A 15,197-nucleotide genomic window follows, 5' to 3' on the forward strand; every position below is an offset into this window, starting at 1 on the left:
TTCGGGACATCCTTTCCTGCAGCGTATGAGGTAGACAACGTTGGCCAAGTCGCACGAGTATGTACCGCGTACCTGGTGGGTGGTGTTCTCACGTGTAATAGTGGTATCCATGTCGATGATCTGGCACGTCTTGCAGAGATTACCATGACAGTGACATCGAAACAAACCTGTTGGACTTTAACCTGGTGTTGTAAGACTTCGTACTGTGCTCACCCCAGTCCAACGCCGGCATCTCCACATCTTTGACACGGTGGTGGTGAACCACCTTCTTGGACTGCTGCAGTCCCTGTGCTGTAGGAATACCCACAGTGTTGTTCAGAAGTTCCAGGATTTTGACCCAGTGACATGAAATAGTGATATAATTAGGATGGTTTGTGGCTTGGAAGGTGGTGGTATTTCTATGCATCTGCTGCCATTGTCCTTCTGGTGGTAAAGGTCATGGGTTTGGAAGGGGCTCGGTGAGTTGCTGCAGTGCATCATGTAGATACGACAAGCTGCAGCCACTGTGTGCTAGTGGTGGGGGAATGAATGGTTAAGGTGGTGGATGGGTGCCATAGTCTTCACAGATGAAGGTGGAACAATTAGTGGAATTGAACCACTCCTCAGATGGTGGAAAGGCATTGTAGTCATGTCAGGCTGTCATTGCATAAAAATAATTAATTTGCTTGACCTGGGCATTGACAAATCCAAATTGACTTACACAGCACCTTTTAAATGGTGGCTCCAACCTCCCCATACTGATAAAATGTATGGTGATCTAATTAAAGGATTTATTAATATACGAACTAGTTTCATTTTTATTTGAAATGAGCAAGGGAAGGGACATTAAAAAAAGGTGCCATACAAAATTTGCTGTGTAACATACCCAAGATTCGAATGTGATTTCTAAATACACATATCTGTGTGTGTTTAATTTTGAAGGAACTATTGCTTGCTCCTAATTAAACCTAGGGAATGAACAGAGTTGAACAGTAATCTGATCAATGTATACACTTAATGCCCAGTGATGGCCAATCAGAAATGTTTTTCTATTTGCAGTTTGTTAGTGTCATTTTATGTAGTCATTACTATCCAATCAGCTTTCTGCGGCTTGCTGACATCACTAACTAGCCTCTTCCCTTCGGTGTAGCTTCATTTTCTGAGTGTTTTGTGCTAAAATGGAAGCTGGTTTCTTGCCTTAAGGAACAGCTTGTTCTGCTGGTATAGGCTAGATGTTGACATGTAACAGACCTGGTAGCAGGATGGTGGTGGATGCAGCCAGTTCGAATGGGCCTTTCCAGCCCACGGGCCTTCTACATTTTCGAGGTAGGTTATAATGTGTACGACAGTGGAATGTTTCGCTTTGCTTATGTGTTCGTGCAGAGCCTTTGTGCGGTGAGATTAGAAATAAAGGAAATGCGCTCTTGTAGAGCCGTTTTGTTGAACAGTTTCTGTTCCGAAGGCTTTTCTTTTGCTGTTCCTTAAAATAAAAGGAGAAACCTGGTAATAGGCTGCAGTTGTACGATTGGTGAGTCTGCTTGAGTTCGTTGAAGCATTTCCCACCAATCTTGGAACTGGGTTCACTGCTTTCTGCTGTCACTGTCCCATCCCCCAGTCCAGCATGCTGATGTCAAAGGAAGTGAGGTCATTAGCCTTTCGGAGAGGTTGAATGATTGTTGGGGGCTGGGCATTGGCCCAATTTTGGCTCTTCACGGAGGTTGTTTTGTAACACAACTTTTGCCCGCTTACATATTCTAAAAACTGGAGACTCAGTTCGACTTTTTTTAACAACCTCATTGCTTTACATAACGAGTGATTGTATTAATAACCCGAGAAAATGTCGATGTGTACTGTGCTGAATTTATTTGCAGCTCGTGTTTTACTTGCTGATTTTTTTAACGTTTGTACAAGAGGGGACATATCCAGGAATTATAATTAGCCAAGTATTTGAAAGCTACTTTTAGAATTTAGCAGCCTATTAGAAAAGGAAACTTCCCTATTTTAAGATTCATGTTTATTCGATATGCGCTAAAATATTTTCCAACATCCTGTTGTCTGTAATTTTTTTTCTGGAAGTTTAAAATTCAGTGCTTCACATATAGAGGTGCTAATTATAATTACTTGTTAAAACTATCTTTGCTCATTAAAGTTTTTTTTTCCAGCAAATGCCATTTTCATAATGCATGATGTTTTGAACTTGTTTTGTTAGTTTTTCTTTGCACCTTAGTTTTAGATCTAATTAGTGTCAATTTGATGACCCAAGTCCAATGGTTATGAAGGCTACCCCTGAGAGTAATTGCTACAGAAGGGAATTGTATTTTTAAAACACTGAAGCATTTTGTAAGATTTGCTGCACATTTTCCAGCCAAAATTTGTGCTAGAATTAAACAATTACATTATTAATTGTGATGGCAGGTAGTTGCAAGTCTCATGTTACAAGCTTTAGCTACTTTCTCAGTTCAGGATGTGGACATTTACCAGTCTCATTACCTAATTTGTGGTCAGAAGTTGCAATGGTCTTTGCAAGCCCTAAGTAACATGCTAGAAATGACAGCAAATAAGTATTACAGTATTTGACCTGTTGGTAAATGTTTGAATCAAAGAACAAATCTGTGGAAAGTATGTTAGCATTAGTGTAGAACATTCTCTCATCATACCTTTGTCTAAAGAACACGTGGGTGCTGTGTGATACTTAGCTACAATTACAAATACTAGGATTTTCGACACTTCAGGTGCAGAGCAATTTGTAATTTCTGAATACTGCAGTTATGCATGGTATTTTACAGGTAGTGAAAGCCCTTTTTAGTGCAACCTATCACTCTGTGTAGAATTGCGCTCATGCCTACTCTGAAGAGCAATCCAATCAGTTTATTTAACTCCCCATCCAATTTCTTATTGAAATCAGTGACCACCTTTGCATCCTCCGCCCATATAAGCAGTAAGTTTCAGGGCACACATTTGCTGAGTAAAAAAAAGTTATTTCTTGTATCCCCCTGAACTTTGCCCAGGACTTTAAATCTGTGTCCCCTAGTCCATGTACCATCAGCTAATGGGAACAGTTTATCTTTGTCTATCTTATCTTTCATGACCTTGTGCATCGCTATCAAATCTCTCATCAACCTCCTTTGCTTCAAAAAGAATAACTCCAGCTTCTCCAAAGTAACCTTGTTAGTTAAAATCCTCTGCCAAAATGTATTACATCGTGCTTCTCTGCAATTCTACCTGCCACTTGTCTGTTAGCCAACCTATATCCTGTTGCAGTCAGTTGATATAATTCTTAAATTTGGTATCTTTGATAAATTTTGAATTTTACTCCCTTCCAACATCCAAGAAATGTACATTTATTTTACACCACTCTGTACCACTTAGTACCGTCCACCCGTCTGGAAAAGCACTTGTTTGCTACAGATCCCTGTTTTCTGTATTTAAGCCAAATTTTTATCCAAGTTGATACTGGCCTGCCAGTTCCATGAGCCTCTTCTGTTAATCAGTCTTTTATGTGGCACTTTATCAAACGCTTTCTTAAAATCCATATAGACCACATTCAAACTTCTTTAAATTTCTGTTGATTAAAAATTCATTTCTGAGGGCAGCATGGTAGCTCAGTGGTTACCACTGCTGCCTCACGGCGCTGAGGACCCGGGTTCGATCTCGGCCCGGGACACTGTCCGTGTGGAGTTTGCACATTCTCTCTGTGACTGCGATGGTCTCACCCCCACGACCCAAAAAGATGTGCAGGATAGCTGAATTGGCCACGCTAAATTTCCCCTTAATCGTAAAAAAAAAAAGAATTGGGCACTCTAAATTTTAAAACAAACAAACAAAAAAAATCATTTCCATTGGTCAAGCATGATGAGAGCATAAAATCTACCTTTTAGAAATTCTCCTTGATTAACTTGAACCTCCGTGCCTAATTCCTAATTATTTTAATACCACCACTGATATTAAATTGACTGGATGTCCTTGCAGCCTTTCTAACTGCCACCTTCCGATCCTAGACCTCCCCAATACTCGGGGAAGTTTGAAAGGTTATGGCAAGCATTTCAAATCAGAAATGGTACAATGACTTAAATTCCCAGAACGATATGTTACATTGAAACAATTGAAATAATGCTGAGGTTAAAAAAAAGTTGAAGGCAGCCTCCTGGGTATTGCCCAAATTTTAACAAATAATGTACCAAAAAAAATGTAATTATGTGCAGCATGTTGATCAACATTGGAAATGGATATTTATGACATATCTAAATATATACCTAGAGTTTGAGTTTTTTGTAAAATAAACGATATACTGTTCAGCTTTTGTGTCTTCAAGAAATTGTCCCACACCTGGAAGGAAGGGGGTGCCCTGCCCTTGTGAGGGGGGTTCAAGGAGCCCCCTACCAGTAAGTTTGGGGTGGGGGGGGAACTAGTGGCTGACGTGGGAAGAACCAGAGGCCGAAGTGGGTGGAGGAGGACCAGATGCCGAGGTGAGTGTGTGTGTGTGGGGGAGGGGGAGAACCAGAGGCAGAGGTGTGTGTGTGAGGGGGGGGGGGGGGGGGGAGGGGGAGGGGGAGGGGGGGGGAACCAGAGGCCGAGATGTGTGTGTGATTTGGGGGGGGGGGGGGGGGGAGAGAACCAGAGGCCGTGGGGGCGAAGAGAAGATTGGGGGGGGGTCTCCCCGTGTCTGCATGGGTTTCATCCCCACAACCCAAAGATGTGCAGGTCAGGTGGATTGGCCGCACTAAATTTCCCCTTAATTGGAAAAAAATAATTGGGTACTCTAAATTTATTTTTTAAAATCTTCATAAGATCCTTCATGTATGCTTTATTTTATAAATCTAACATAAGCAAAATGTAGGCTAACTCACTTTGCAAAGTGTTACAAAAAGTAATTTTAGTTTTTTTTTGCAATCAGCCTACTCTACCTGATTACCTTCAGACCCAACCTCAAGAGCACTTTTGCAGCAATGTAGATTGTTCTGAATTTACTGGTCAACAACTCTGGGCCCGTCTGAGCAATATTATCAATTAATGTCAAGTTGTGGGTCGACTTTTGTGCTCCAGGCCCATGCCCATTAAGAACTGGATTGAAACAGTCTAAAATCATTTACATTCTTCCCACATCTTATATTTGACCTTCTGTTTTTGTTTGGTTGTTTCATTCATCCTCGTATCAAGCCATGTAAAACCTTTCTGCTGCACAATATTTCTTAAAGGTCATCTAACGGTTTTTAAAACAAGACTCTTGCGCCTTTCTCCAGTTTATAGTTCGAAACATTAATTTTCAGCCCATAAACTATAAATTCTAAAACAATTATTCCTTCCAATCCATAAATTTTATCAATAAAGTTGTGATTTGAGTGCAGATTCTCTCAATGAAGTGACTATGTAGTGTCAGTAAATACAAAATGAAACGGTTATTCAGTAGTACCATAATCATGCACGAAGAAAAGACTTGTATTTACGTAGTCTTTTCATTACCACTAGACGTCTGTTTGCCTTGCAGTCAGTTAAGTGCTTTTGAACCAGTCCATGGTTTAGGAAACATGGCAGCCAATTTGTGCACAGCAAACCTGCAATGAAATGATGACCACATAATCTGTTCTTGTGATGTTGATGACCGTTAAATATTGACCAGGAAAGCAGGCATCACTCCCCTGCACTTTTACAAAATAGAACCATGGGATCTTTAATGCCCACATGAGGACAGATTAGGGCCTTGATTTAACATCCGGACTGCATCCCAATTGAAATATAGCACCTCTGACAGTACAGCATTCCCTCAGTATTGCACTGCGGTGACGGCCTTAAATTTTGTGTGCAGGCTCTAGAGAGGGACTTGAAGCCAGGGCCTTATGATTGCCTAACAACTTGTGTATTAATTAAACATTTGTTTTGCGAAACTTAACAGAAATATTAAGTTAAAAAAAATTGGAAACTTTTATCATAATTGTTTAATTGGCCCTGGGTCTCTGTCTGTGTGGAGTTTGCACGTTCTCGCGGTGTTTGCATGGGTTTCAACCCCACAATCCAAAGATGTGCAGGATGGGTGGATTGGCCACGCTAAAATTGCTCCTTAATTGGAAAAAAATAATTGGGTACTTAATTTGTTTTTAAAAAAGGAAAGGACTCCATGAAATTTTAACTTGAATTCTGACTTTTTTTGGCATACATTTGCAAACACCAGACCATATACTTGAGGCATCCATCCCAAAGTGTTTCATAACCAATTAATTATTTTCAGGGTGCAGTCACTATTATATACATTTAAACATCGAACTGGAGTTGGATGTTCCACAAATATCTGAGACTGAGTCCAGCTTTTTGGTGCAAACGGCAAGATTGAAACATTTACAATGGTCTTCATCTAGAAGTGTCGAGTCGATGATCTTTTTCTGCCTCCTCCTGAGGTCCCTAGCATCACAGATGCCTGTTTGATTCGACTTCACGGGGGTGGGGACCAGCAGTAACAGTGCAGGTGCGGGAAGTTGAGCTATAAGCAGGTAATTCTCCGGCTAGAATTGGATGGAACCAGATGAGTACAGTTCCACCAAGCCTTTTATTTATTTGTTCATGGGATATGGGCATCACTGCTAAGACCAGCCCTTATTGCCCAGCCTTAATTTCTCTTGAGGAGGTGATGGTGAGCTGCCACCTTGTGCCAGTGCAATCCATGTGGTGCAGGTCCACTCACAATGCTGTTAAGGAGAGTTTTCTTAATTCTGTTGCTGAGCGACGATGAAGGAGCATCACCGTTTTTCCAGGTAAGCATGGTGTATGACTTGGGAAGCTTGCAGATGGTGGTGATCCCCTGTGATTGTGTCCTTGTTCTTCTAGTTGGCAAAGGTTGCAGATTTGGAAGGTCTTTCTGAGAACACCTCGGTGAATTGTTGCAGTGCTTCTTGTGGATCATAGTACACGCTGCAGCCACAGTGTGCCAATAGTGATGGGAGTGAATGTTTAAAGCAGTAGATGGTGCGCCTATCAAGCAGGCTGCTTTGTCTTGGGTAGTGTCCAGGTTCTATTGGAATTGCATTCAACCAGACAAATGGAGCATATTTCAAGACACTACTGACTTGTGCTTTGGAGGATTAAATGTGACCCACTTGCTGCAGAATAGCAAGCTTCAGAACTTGCTGAACTTATTAATTAATAGTGTTTATGTGGCTGACCCACTTAACCTCTGGTAACCCTCAGAATGTTGAAGGGAATTTAGCAATGACCCTGGATATTGCTAGTCTTTACAATTAATTGTAAAATTTTGAATTTAAAAAGACAATGTTGTGAGCTGGTGCGACACACAAGTTGCGAAGTTTCATCAACCATAACAGCCAAAAAAAACCCCGCAAGTGAGCACTTTTTTCCTCATTGTGGCTACCTTTGTCTCTTTCCCCGAATAGTGAAACTACTTGCAGCATAATTGGGCTGCATCATCAAAACGTTAATACTTCAAAATAATCTGAACTATGTTCCATGCAGTTTAACAGTGGAAACAAGGCACAAGGGAAGTTCAAAACAATCTAATCTGAAATACAAAGCATGAAGTTCAATTCTTTGCCGCAACAATCTTAAACTGGATAGAATATGTGAACGTATTTCTGATCAAGGCGAGGGGCTTCACTTTTTTCCTCTCTGTCAGCATCAACGACCTGGTTGTGAAGAGAAAGATACTGCTTCGATATTCATCTTCATAGATTATCATAGAATTTACAGTGCAGAAGGAGGCCATTCGGCCCATTAAGTCTGCACCGGCTCTTGGAAAGAGCACCCTACCCAAGGTCAACACCTTCACCCAACACTAACGGCAATTTTGGACACGAAGGGAAATTTATCATGGCCAATCCACCTAACCTGCACATCTTTGGACTGTGGGAGGAAACCGGAGCACCCGGAAGAAACCCACGCACACACGGGGAGGATGTGCAGACTCCACACAGACAGTGACCCAAGCCGGAATCGAACCTGGGATCCTGGAGCTGTGAAGCAATTGTGCTATCCACAATGCTACCGTGCTGCCCATCTTGATCCCAACTGCAGGATAGCGCTCTTTGGACCAGTGGTGCAATACTCACCTTCTCCATTAGTGACGTTTGTAGCATAGGCATGGCCTTCCCTTGCGTTGATGTCCTTCCCCCACCCCTACCGAATCACATGCCCTATCTTGGGGCTTAGTCAGCGGTGGTTCTTTTATCAATCACCACTTGGTGTCAGACATTGGAGTCCATCACCTAGAAACATATATAGAAAATACAAGCAGGAGGAGGCCATTCGGCCCTTCGAGCCTGCTCTGCCATTCATTATGATCATGGCTGGTCATCAAGTTCAATACTCTGATCTCTTTTTCTCTCTCTCTCTCTCTCTCCTCCCCCCCCCCCCCTCCCTCATATCCCTTGATCCCTTTAGCCCCAATAACTATATTTAATTCCTTCTTGAAGTTATACAACCCAGTATACATTCTGTATCCCTGCAACTCCAGTGTTTTAAAAAATTGGTACTGGTGTTCAACATGCAAGAGAAGGGAAGGCGGTAGGAGGTAATTTAATTTTTATTGTTCCCGCAATCAGTCATAAACTGAAACCAGTACCCTGTAGTGACACGGGAAATGGAGAGTTGTTCGGTGAAAACACGGCTCATTAGGGAAGCAAAGCATGATCTGTGCAGTATGTTTAGCTGCAAAGATGTTCCAATTGCACAGATATAATTTAAATAATTTTTCCAAAGTCTGTTAAATGAGACCCTCTGTACTAATGCAATATCTGACAAATCAACTGGTGTTAAAAACCAGAATAGAGGAATATTACAAGAAGAGCATTACCCTGAGTTGGTACCTGACCAAGCCATAGATTGGATCATCTGCATAACTTTTGGAAAAATTATGCCATGTGCTTGATTTCAGCTGCATTGACCAAACAGTGCATGGTTGTCCAGGTGTATCCTAGCCATAAAAATATTAATATATCTAATCTGATCAATTAAGGCCCCATATGCTTCCCTAGACGATAGCTACTCACCTGTAACCTGTTTACAAATCAAATAGGGTTACACCAAAACCACTCTGCTCCTTCATTACAGTTCTGTTCCAGATTTGAAAGCAAGAGCTGAAGATCAGAAGAGGTAATAATAGCTGCCATCGACATAAAGCAGCTTTCGATCAAGACTGGCATCACGGAACCCTACCAAAGTTGAAGTTAATGAGGATCTAAGAATGAAATTAATTTATTTTGCATATTGAGAAAGTTGGATAAATGGAGGTGAAGTACAGATCAGCCATGATCTGATAGAATGGTGGAGCAGGCTCCAGATGCTGCATGGTCTGCAGTTCTGCTTTCGTTACCCTCTTGTGCACAGCTATGTGCAAGTCTCTTTCACTTGTTTTTTTCGTCTTCTATGCTCTTTTTGTCACTCCCTTCCTTGTTGCAGGCTTGACCTTTTAGTGATCAGTAGGAGAAGCCAAGTTAAGATCCCTTTTTTAACTCTACTGTTGTCATAGCTGAGGTCCAATAATTGCACAGTAAACTAATTTATTGAGTATAGCTGTAAATACTTTTAAGCTAGCAAGAATGAGGAATATTCCACCAGCCTTAATTTCCTTTAAAAAAATTTTTTTATTTTTTTTATTGTCCTCCTTTTTCACATTTCCTCCCACATTTACATCCATCAACAATAAACAATAATCAGCAAGATATGTCAGTCCCCATAATGACAACAATCCCATCTACCCACCAACTCCCAAACCTCAACTCGCATGTTTACATAAACAAATGACAAAAAGGAATCCGGGATTACCCGTAGTCACCCTTAATCTTACACCGCTCCCCCCCGCCGGTCTCCAGCTCCTCCCGTCCACTGCCTCTTGTAAAACTCCTCCCAACCTCGGTTCCTTCCCCCCCAACTTTCCACCCCGGCTAGACCACTCGGACCCTGTTCTGCAGGCTCCGATGGCCGCAGCCCCTCCCCCCACCTCACTCCCGTTCACTGGCCGGCTTAAACCAGCCAGCGTGGACACCCCCACCCGGGTCCCTTTCCCACTTGCCCGGCCCTAGGAAAGCCCAAAGATCCCCTTTTAGCACACAAACCCCGCATATCCACCTACACCCCAAAGAACCCTCATTTCGAGTGAAAGTCACGTCCCTTCCCTTGTCCAAATATATACCACATTGGCTCCTTTAGTCTCTACACCCGCGCGCAGTGATACAAAAAAGAAGAAAATACAGTCATGAGGTTACATCGGCACATGGCCATTCCTCAATTTGTCAGTTCTGCCACAGTCCTTCTGCTTTCGCAAACTCCTCCGCTGCTTCCGCCGTTCCAAAATAAAAGTCCCTGAGCTTGTAAGTCACCCTCAGCTTCGCTGGATATACAATGCCGCACTGAATGTACAGTGCCCTCTTCACCCGGTTGAAGGCAGCCCGCCTCCTTGCCAGCTCCACCGTAAAGTCCTGGTATACACGTATACCAGCTGCAACCCACTGCACCACCTGCTTCTGCTTGGCCCAGCTCAGGACCTTCTCCTTCACACTGTGCCTACGGAAGCACAGAGTAACTGCCCTTGGCGGCTTACTCGGCTTTGGTACAGGCCTCCGCAACCGATGAGCCCAATCCAGTTCATATCGGGAGGGATCCTCCCCTCCCCCAATAGTTTTGCCAGCATCGCGGCAAAGTACTCAGTCGGCTTCGGTCCTTCAACCCCTTCGGGCAGCCCCACAATCCTCATTCTGTCGCCTGGATCTGTTTTCCAGGTCTTCCATTTTTCCTCGCAGATCCTTGTTAGTATCCATCACCTTCCGCATCTCTTTCCCCATCGAGGCAAGTTGATCACCGTGCTGCAATACCGTCTCCTCCACTTCCTTCAGTGCCTCCCCTTGCTCTCGCACCTCCGCCACTGCGCTCGCCACCTCCGTCCTCACCGGGGAAACCGCCTCCTCCACCAGCACACTCAAAACCTCCCTCATCTCCTTCCTCAACGTCTCCATGCATTTCGCAATCTGCGCCAACTGCTTTTCAAATTCCGCAGCCATCACCTTAGTTATTTCTTCAGCCGTAAGCAGTGCGGCCTTCCCTGGCGCTCCAGCCTCCATTTTCCTTGGTGACCCCGCGGTGACCTTTCCACTCCCCGACGGACCTTCAGCTGTTTTTTTTTCGGCCGTTTTCTTGCTCACCCTCGACATTTTTCTTCTTTTTTTCCTCCTGTGTCTTCACTGTGCCTCTTCCGTGCCTTCTCCCTGCTTCTGCCGCCTCCGTAGACCCTGGGACCAGGCTTAAAGCCCCGAAAATGCCGTTGCCGAATGGGAGCCCTCCATTGTGAGCCAGCCTTAATTTCCTTACTCATTTTACAAAGTGTTTTCTGCCGTGCATTGACTAACCAATTTTGACAAATTTGCCAGGTAATTGAACAGATTGGCTGATCATTTACTTTTTTAAATTTGCTAGATTTTGTAACTATTGTTATGGGCCAGGGTTTAGAGAACCCCAAAGTGTATCATGGAGTTCCCCTGACCCACAACGTTTAATAGATTGTTGTATGGGGAGCACACGGCCCACTCTACAGGTGTGGTAGAGCAGAAATGGAAAACGTATTTTTTAAAGCAAAACAATGTTTATTCTATGAACTCAAGTTAACCTTTTTAAAACATACAGTGAACATCTTAGCAACCATTAATTCAAATACAATCCCCAAAGAATACAACACTAAGTAATGCTTAATAACTTCCCAAACAACATCCAGAAGACAAAATAAACACCTTTTTAACAGAAGCACATTAGGTTTACATTCACTACTGAGAACATTTATAATTCTGAATTCACCAAATGATCAAGAGATTGCGAGAGATCAACAGTACACCTGCTCTGTCTGGCTTCAGCTCCAACACTGAAAACAAAACTGAAACACACCCTGCAGCAAACAGCCTAAAACGAAAGGAAAAATCTGACACAGCCCAGCTCCACCCACACTCTGACATCACTGATAAACACCCATTTCTTAAAGGTACATTTCTTAAGCACCCATTTCTTAAAGGTACTCTCACATGACACTATGATGCAATGTAAATGGGACAGGATTTCACAGAATTCCAGTGCAACGCAACTTCAAACCTGTCAGACCTTTTTGTGCTTGCTTATCTGCAAGTTTTGCATTCTGAAGCTTAATTGTGCAATTTCAAAGGAGTCAAAATTTAAAGCCTGTGGCTTGGCATTACTCTGCCTGCAGTTTTCTAAACTGCAGCAATTGAATTGAAAGCTTGATATATTCTGGCACATATAAATGTACTTGTGTATTTTCTGTACCTTGTAATGAAGCAATTGATGTGAATTAATATAATTTGGGCTTGTGCAACTTTTTGTAAAACTTTTCTAAATAAATGGGCAATAGCTGGATGAGGGTGTTCGGGGAAGCCAGTGATTTCTTATCCGGAGCAAGTTCTTCTAAATGAGTGCAACTTTGCTATTTTAAATACATTCTTTTAAAAAAATAATTCTAACACCCAGAAAACATAGCCATTAGATCTTGCGGTCTTGAACCAAGTTGAACACAGTCACACTTTTGAAGCAAAGATGGTGTAATATTCTTATTAAAATACATTCTGCTACTTTTGATGAGCACTGGTATGGGAGTTGCTAATTTAAAAACCATCCTGGTTAAAGGAAGTTCAGTGCAATTCCAGTATTTTGTAGATCTGTTTAGACTGGGGAAAGCGGGCAGTATAATCAAAGATCCCTCACACCCGGCTTGCTCACGCTTCCAACTTTATCCATCGGGCAGGAAATACAGAAGTCTGAAAACACGCACAAACAGACTCAAAAACAGCTTCCCCACTGTCACCAGACTCCTAAATGACCCTCTTATGGACTGATTTCATAACACTACACTCTGTATGCATCATCCGATGCCAGTGCTTATGTAGTTACATTGTACATGTTGTGTTGCCCTATTATGTATTTTCTTTTATTCCCTTTTCTTCTCATGTACTTAATGATCTGTTGAGATGCTCGCAGAAAAATACTTTTCACTGTACCTCGGTACACGTGACAATAAACAAATCCAATCCAATATCTTCTTAAATTGGAAGTGAGGAACTTATTTGAATCTAACTCTTTCAAACATAGACCATTCATCTTTCTATTTATCAAACATCTAATAAATATCACAAGCCTTCTCTCCTCAACCACTGTCTAGAAAGGCCAGAACTAATGCCATCTGTCACTTTCTTTTTAACTTTAGGGTTTACACAAAACATCTCATGTATTTCCAGTGTCTCCCAATTGTCTTAAACTGTACACTGTACGTCCTCTGCTTTTCCTTCATGTACACCATTTCTTCATTGGCCAACTGGTTGGACTGATGCTCCTCAAGTTGACCAGTGTGAAATATATAAATTGAGATGACTAACTGAATGTGTGGAAATTGAGATAACTAACCAAATCTGTAGAAATTGAAATAAGTGTGGACTATATCCAAAATATTAGAAGTTCGTGTTGACTGAACTACAACTTATATCACTGAATCAACCTGGATGCTGTAATAATCTAACATTTTCATCATACTGTTGCTGGAAGCGATGCTTAAATACCCTGCCTGCTTAAATACCCTGCCTATCACACATTTGTAGCATCCCCACACCCATAACTTCAGGATATATGCACCATTGTGATCCATTTAACTGTGCTATATAATAGAAATTAACATTGTTATTCAAATGTTGTTGGTTTTTTTTAATGTACTGGCCTGGGAAAAAATGTAAAATTAGAAAATAAAGCAACTAAGTTGTCATGGTACAGAGGAGGCCTCCGAATTGAGAGACAAAGGGCAGCAAGCACGGTGGCACAGTGGTTAGCATTGCTGCCTCGTGGCGCTGAGGTCCCAGGTTCGATACCGGCTCTGGGTCACTGTCCGTGTGGAGTTTGCACATTCTCCCCGTGTTTGTGTGGGTTTCGCTCCCACAACACAAAAGATGTGCAGGCTAGATGGATTGGCCACGCTAAATTGCCCCTTAATTGGAAGAAAAATTAATTGGATACTGTAAATTTATTTTAAAAATAAAATTGAGACAATCTTTTCTGTGCATCTGCAACATGATACAATATCCACGGAACCAATTCTGCATTGGTTGGACAGCAGCAAGGATGACTAATCCAATGCCAGCTCAAAAGATATATGAAAAAGCGAACCTCTTGCTGGCAGAACTCCTGGAGCTTGTACTCTTCAGACTTGAGTGCTGTGAATATTGAAAACCGATTGGACACAGAAGAGGATAACCATATTTATGAGGTGAAATGAAATGAAAATCGCTTATTGTCACAAGTAGGCTTTAAATGAAGTTACTGTGAAAAGCCCCGAGTCGCCACATTCCGGCGCCTGTTCGGGGAGGCTGGTAGGGGTGTTGATGACTGCGAGAGAAAATTCATCAGTTAGTGTAATTTGAATTTTGTTTAGGGCTATTTCAGTTTGATGGGGGTGAAATTATGATGGAGGGATTCAAACATTGATCTCAGAGAGGATGTTCACAAATTTTGGAGATGACATCCTAGATGTGGATGATGCTGGCGTTGAATGCTGGTGATTCACCTGCGGAAGGAGGTGTGCTCCGAAAGCTAGTGATTCGAAACAAACCTGTTGGACTTTAACCTGGTGTTGTAAGACATCTTATTTAAGGGTTTTGGAGATCAGATGGATGTTTGCTAGGATCGTGACTGTCAGTCTTTTGCGTAGATGAACAGTGATCTGTAGATGCAAATACATAGAAAGTCATAGAATTCTGGTTTTAACAAATAAGAGCATAAACATATGCAAGAGCATAAGCAATAATTACAGTGTACATTGCAGTTTGGGAGCCTTATGGAAACAACGTAATGCCACAGATTCATCAGGGATCAGAAACCTTTGATTTTTCTTCACTCATGGGACGTGGGTTTTGCTGACTAGACTAGTATTTATTGCTTTTGGAGGTAGTACGAGCTGCTGCCTTGAGCTGCTGCAGTAAGTATGACGTAACGACTTCCACAGTGCTTTCATTGGCAGTTCCAGGATTTTAAGGACTGACATTAAGGAACGCCAATATATTTCCAAGTCAGAACAGTATGATTTTTTTTTTATCAAACAATTTTATTGAGGTATTTTTTTGGCATTGTAAACAGTTACAGCTAACAGAAATGTGCAAACATCAATATGAAACCACTACTTCAATCAAACCATACTGCACATGCCTGCTCCTCTCCCCTAGACACTACCCGCCTATTTATCC

The 15,197-nt window shown here is 42.1% G+C and overlaps 1 protein-coding gene across 4 annotated transcripts in view; it reads left to right on the plus strand.

Annotated features, from left to right (window-relative positions):
• LOC140403055 (serine/threonine-protein phosphatase 2A 56 kDa regulatory subunit gamma isoform) overlaps positions 1–15,197 on the plus strand; it is a 291,236-nt gene that overhangs the window by 103,658 nt on the left and 172,381 nt on the right. Inside the window, exon 1 of one of the 4 annotated variants that reach the window (XM_072490731.1) lies at positions 1,100–1,305. The exons of 2 other annotated variants lie outside the window; for them this stretch is intronic. In XM_072490731.1, the coding sequence (XP_072346832.1) occupies positions 1,212–1,305 (94 nt within the window). In that variant the 5' untranslated portion in view covers positions 1,100–1,211. Of the gene's footprint in view, positions 1–1,099; positions 1,306–15,197 lie in introns of those variants that run through there. One more of the 4 variants, XM_072490727.1, reaches the window with a different exon arrangement.

Source organism: Scyliorhinus torazame, chromosome 2, assembly GCF_047496885.1.
Source record: "Scyliorhinus torazame isolate Kashiwa2021f chromosome 2, sScyTor2.1, whole genome shotgun sequence".
NCBI classification, from domain to species: domain Eukaryota; kingdom Metazoa; phylum Chordata; class Chondrichthyes; order Carcharhiniformes; family Scyliorhinidae; genus Scyliorhinus; species Scyliorhinus torazame.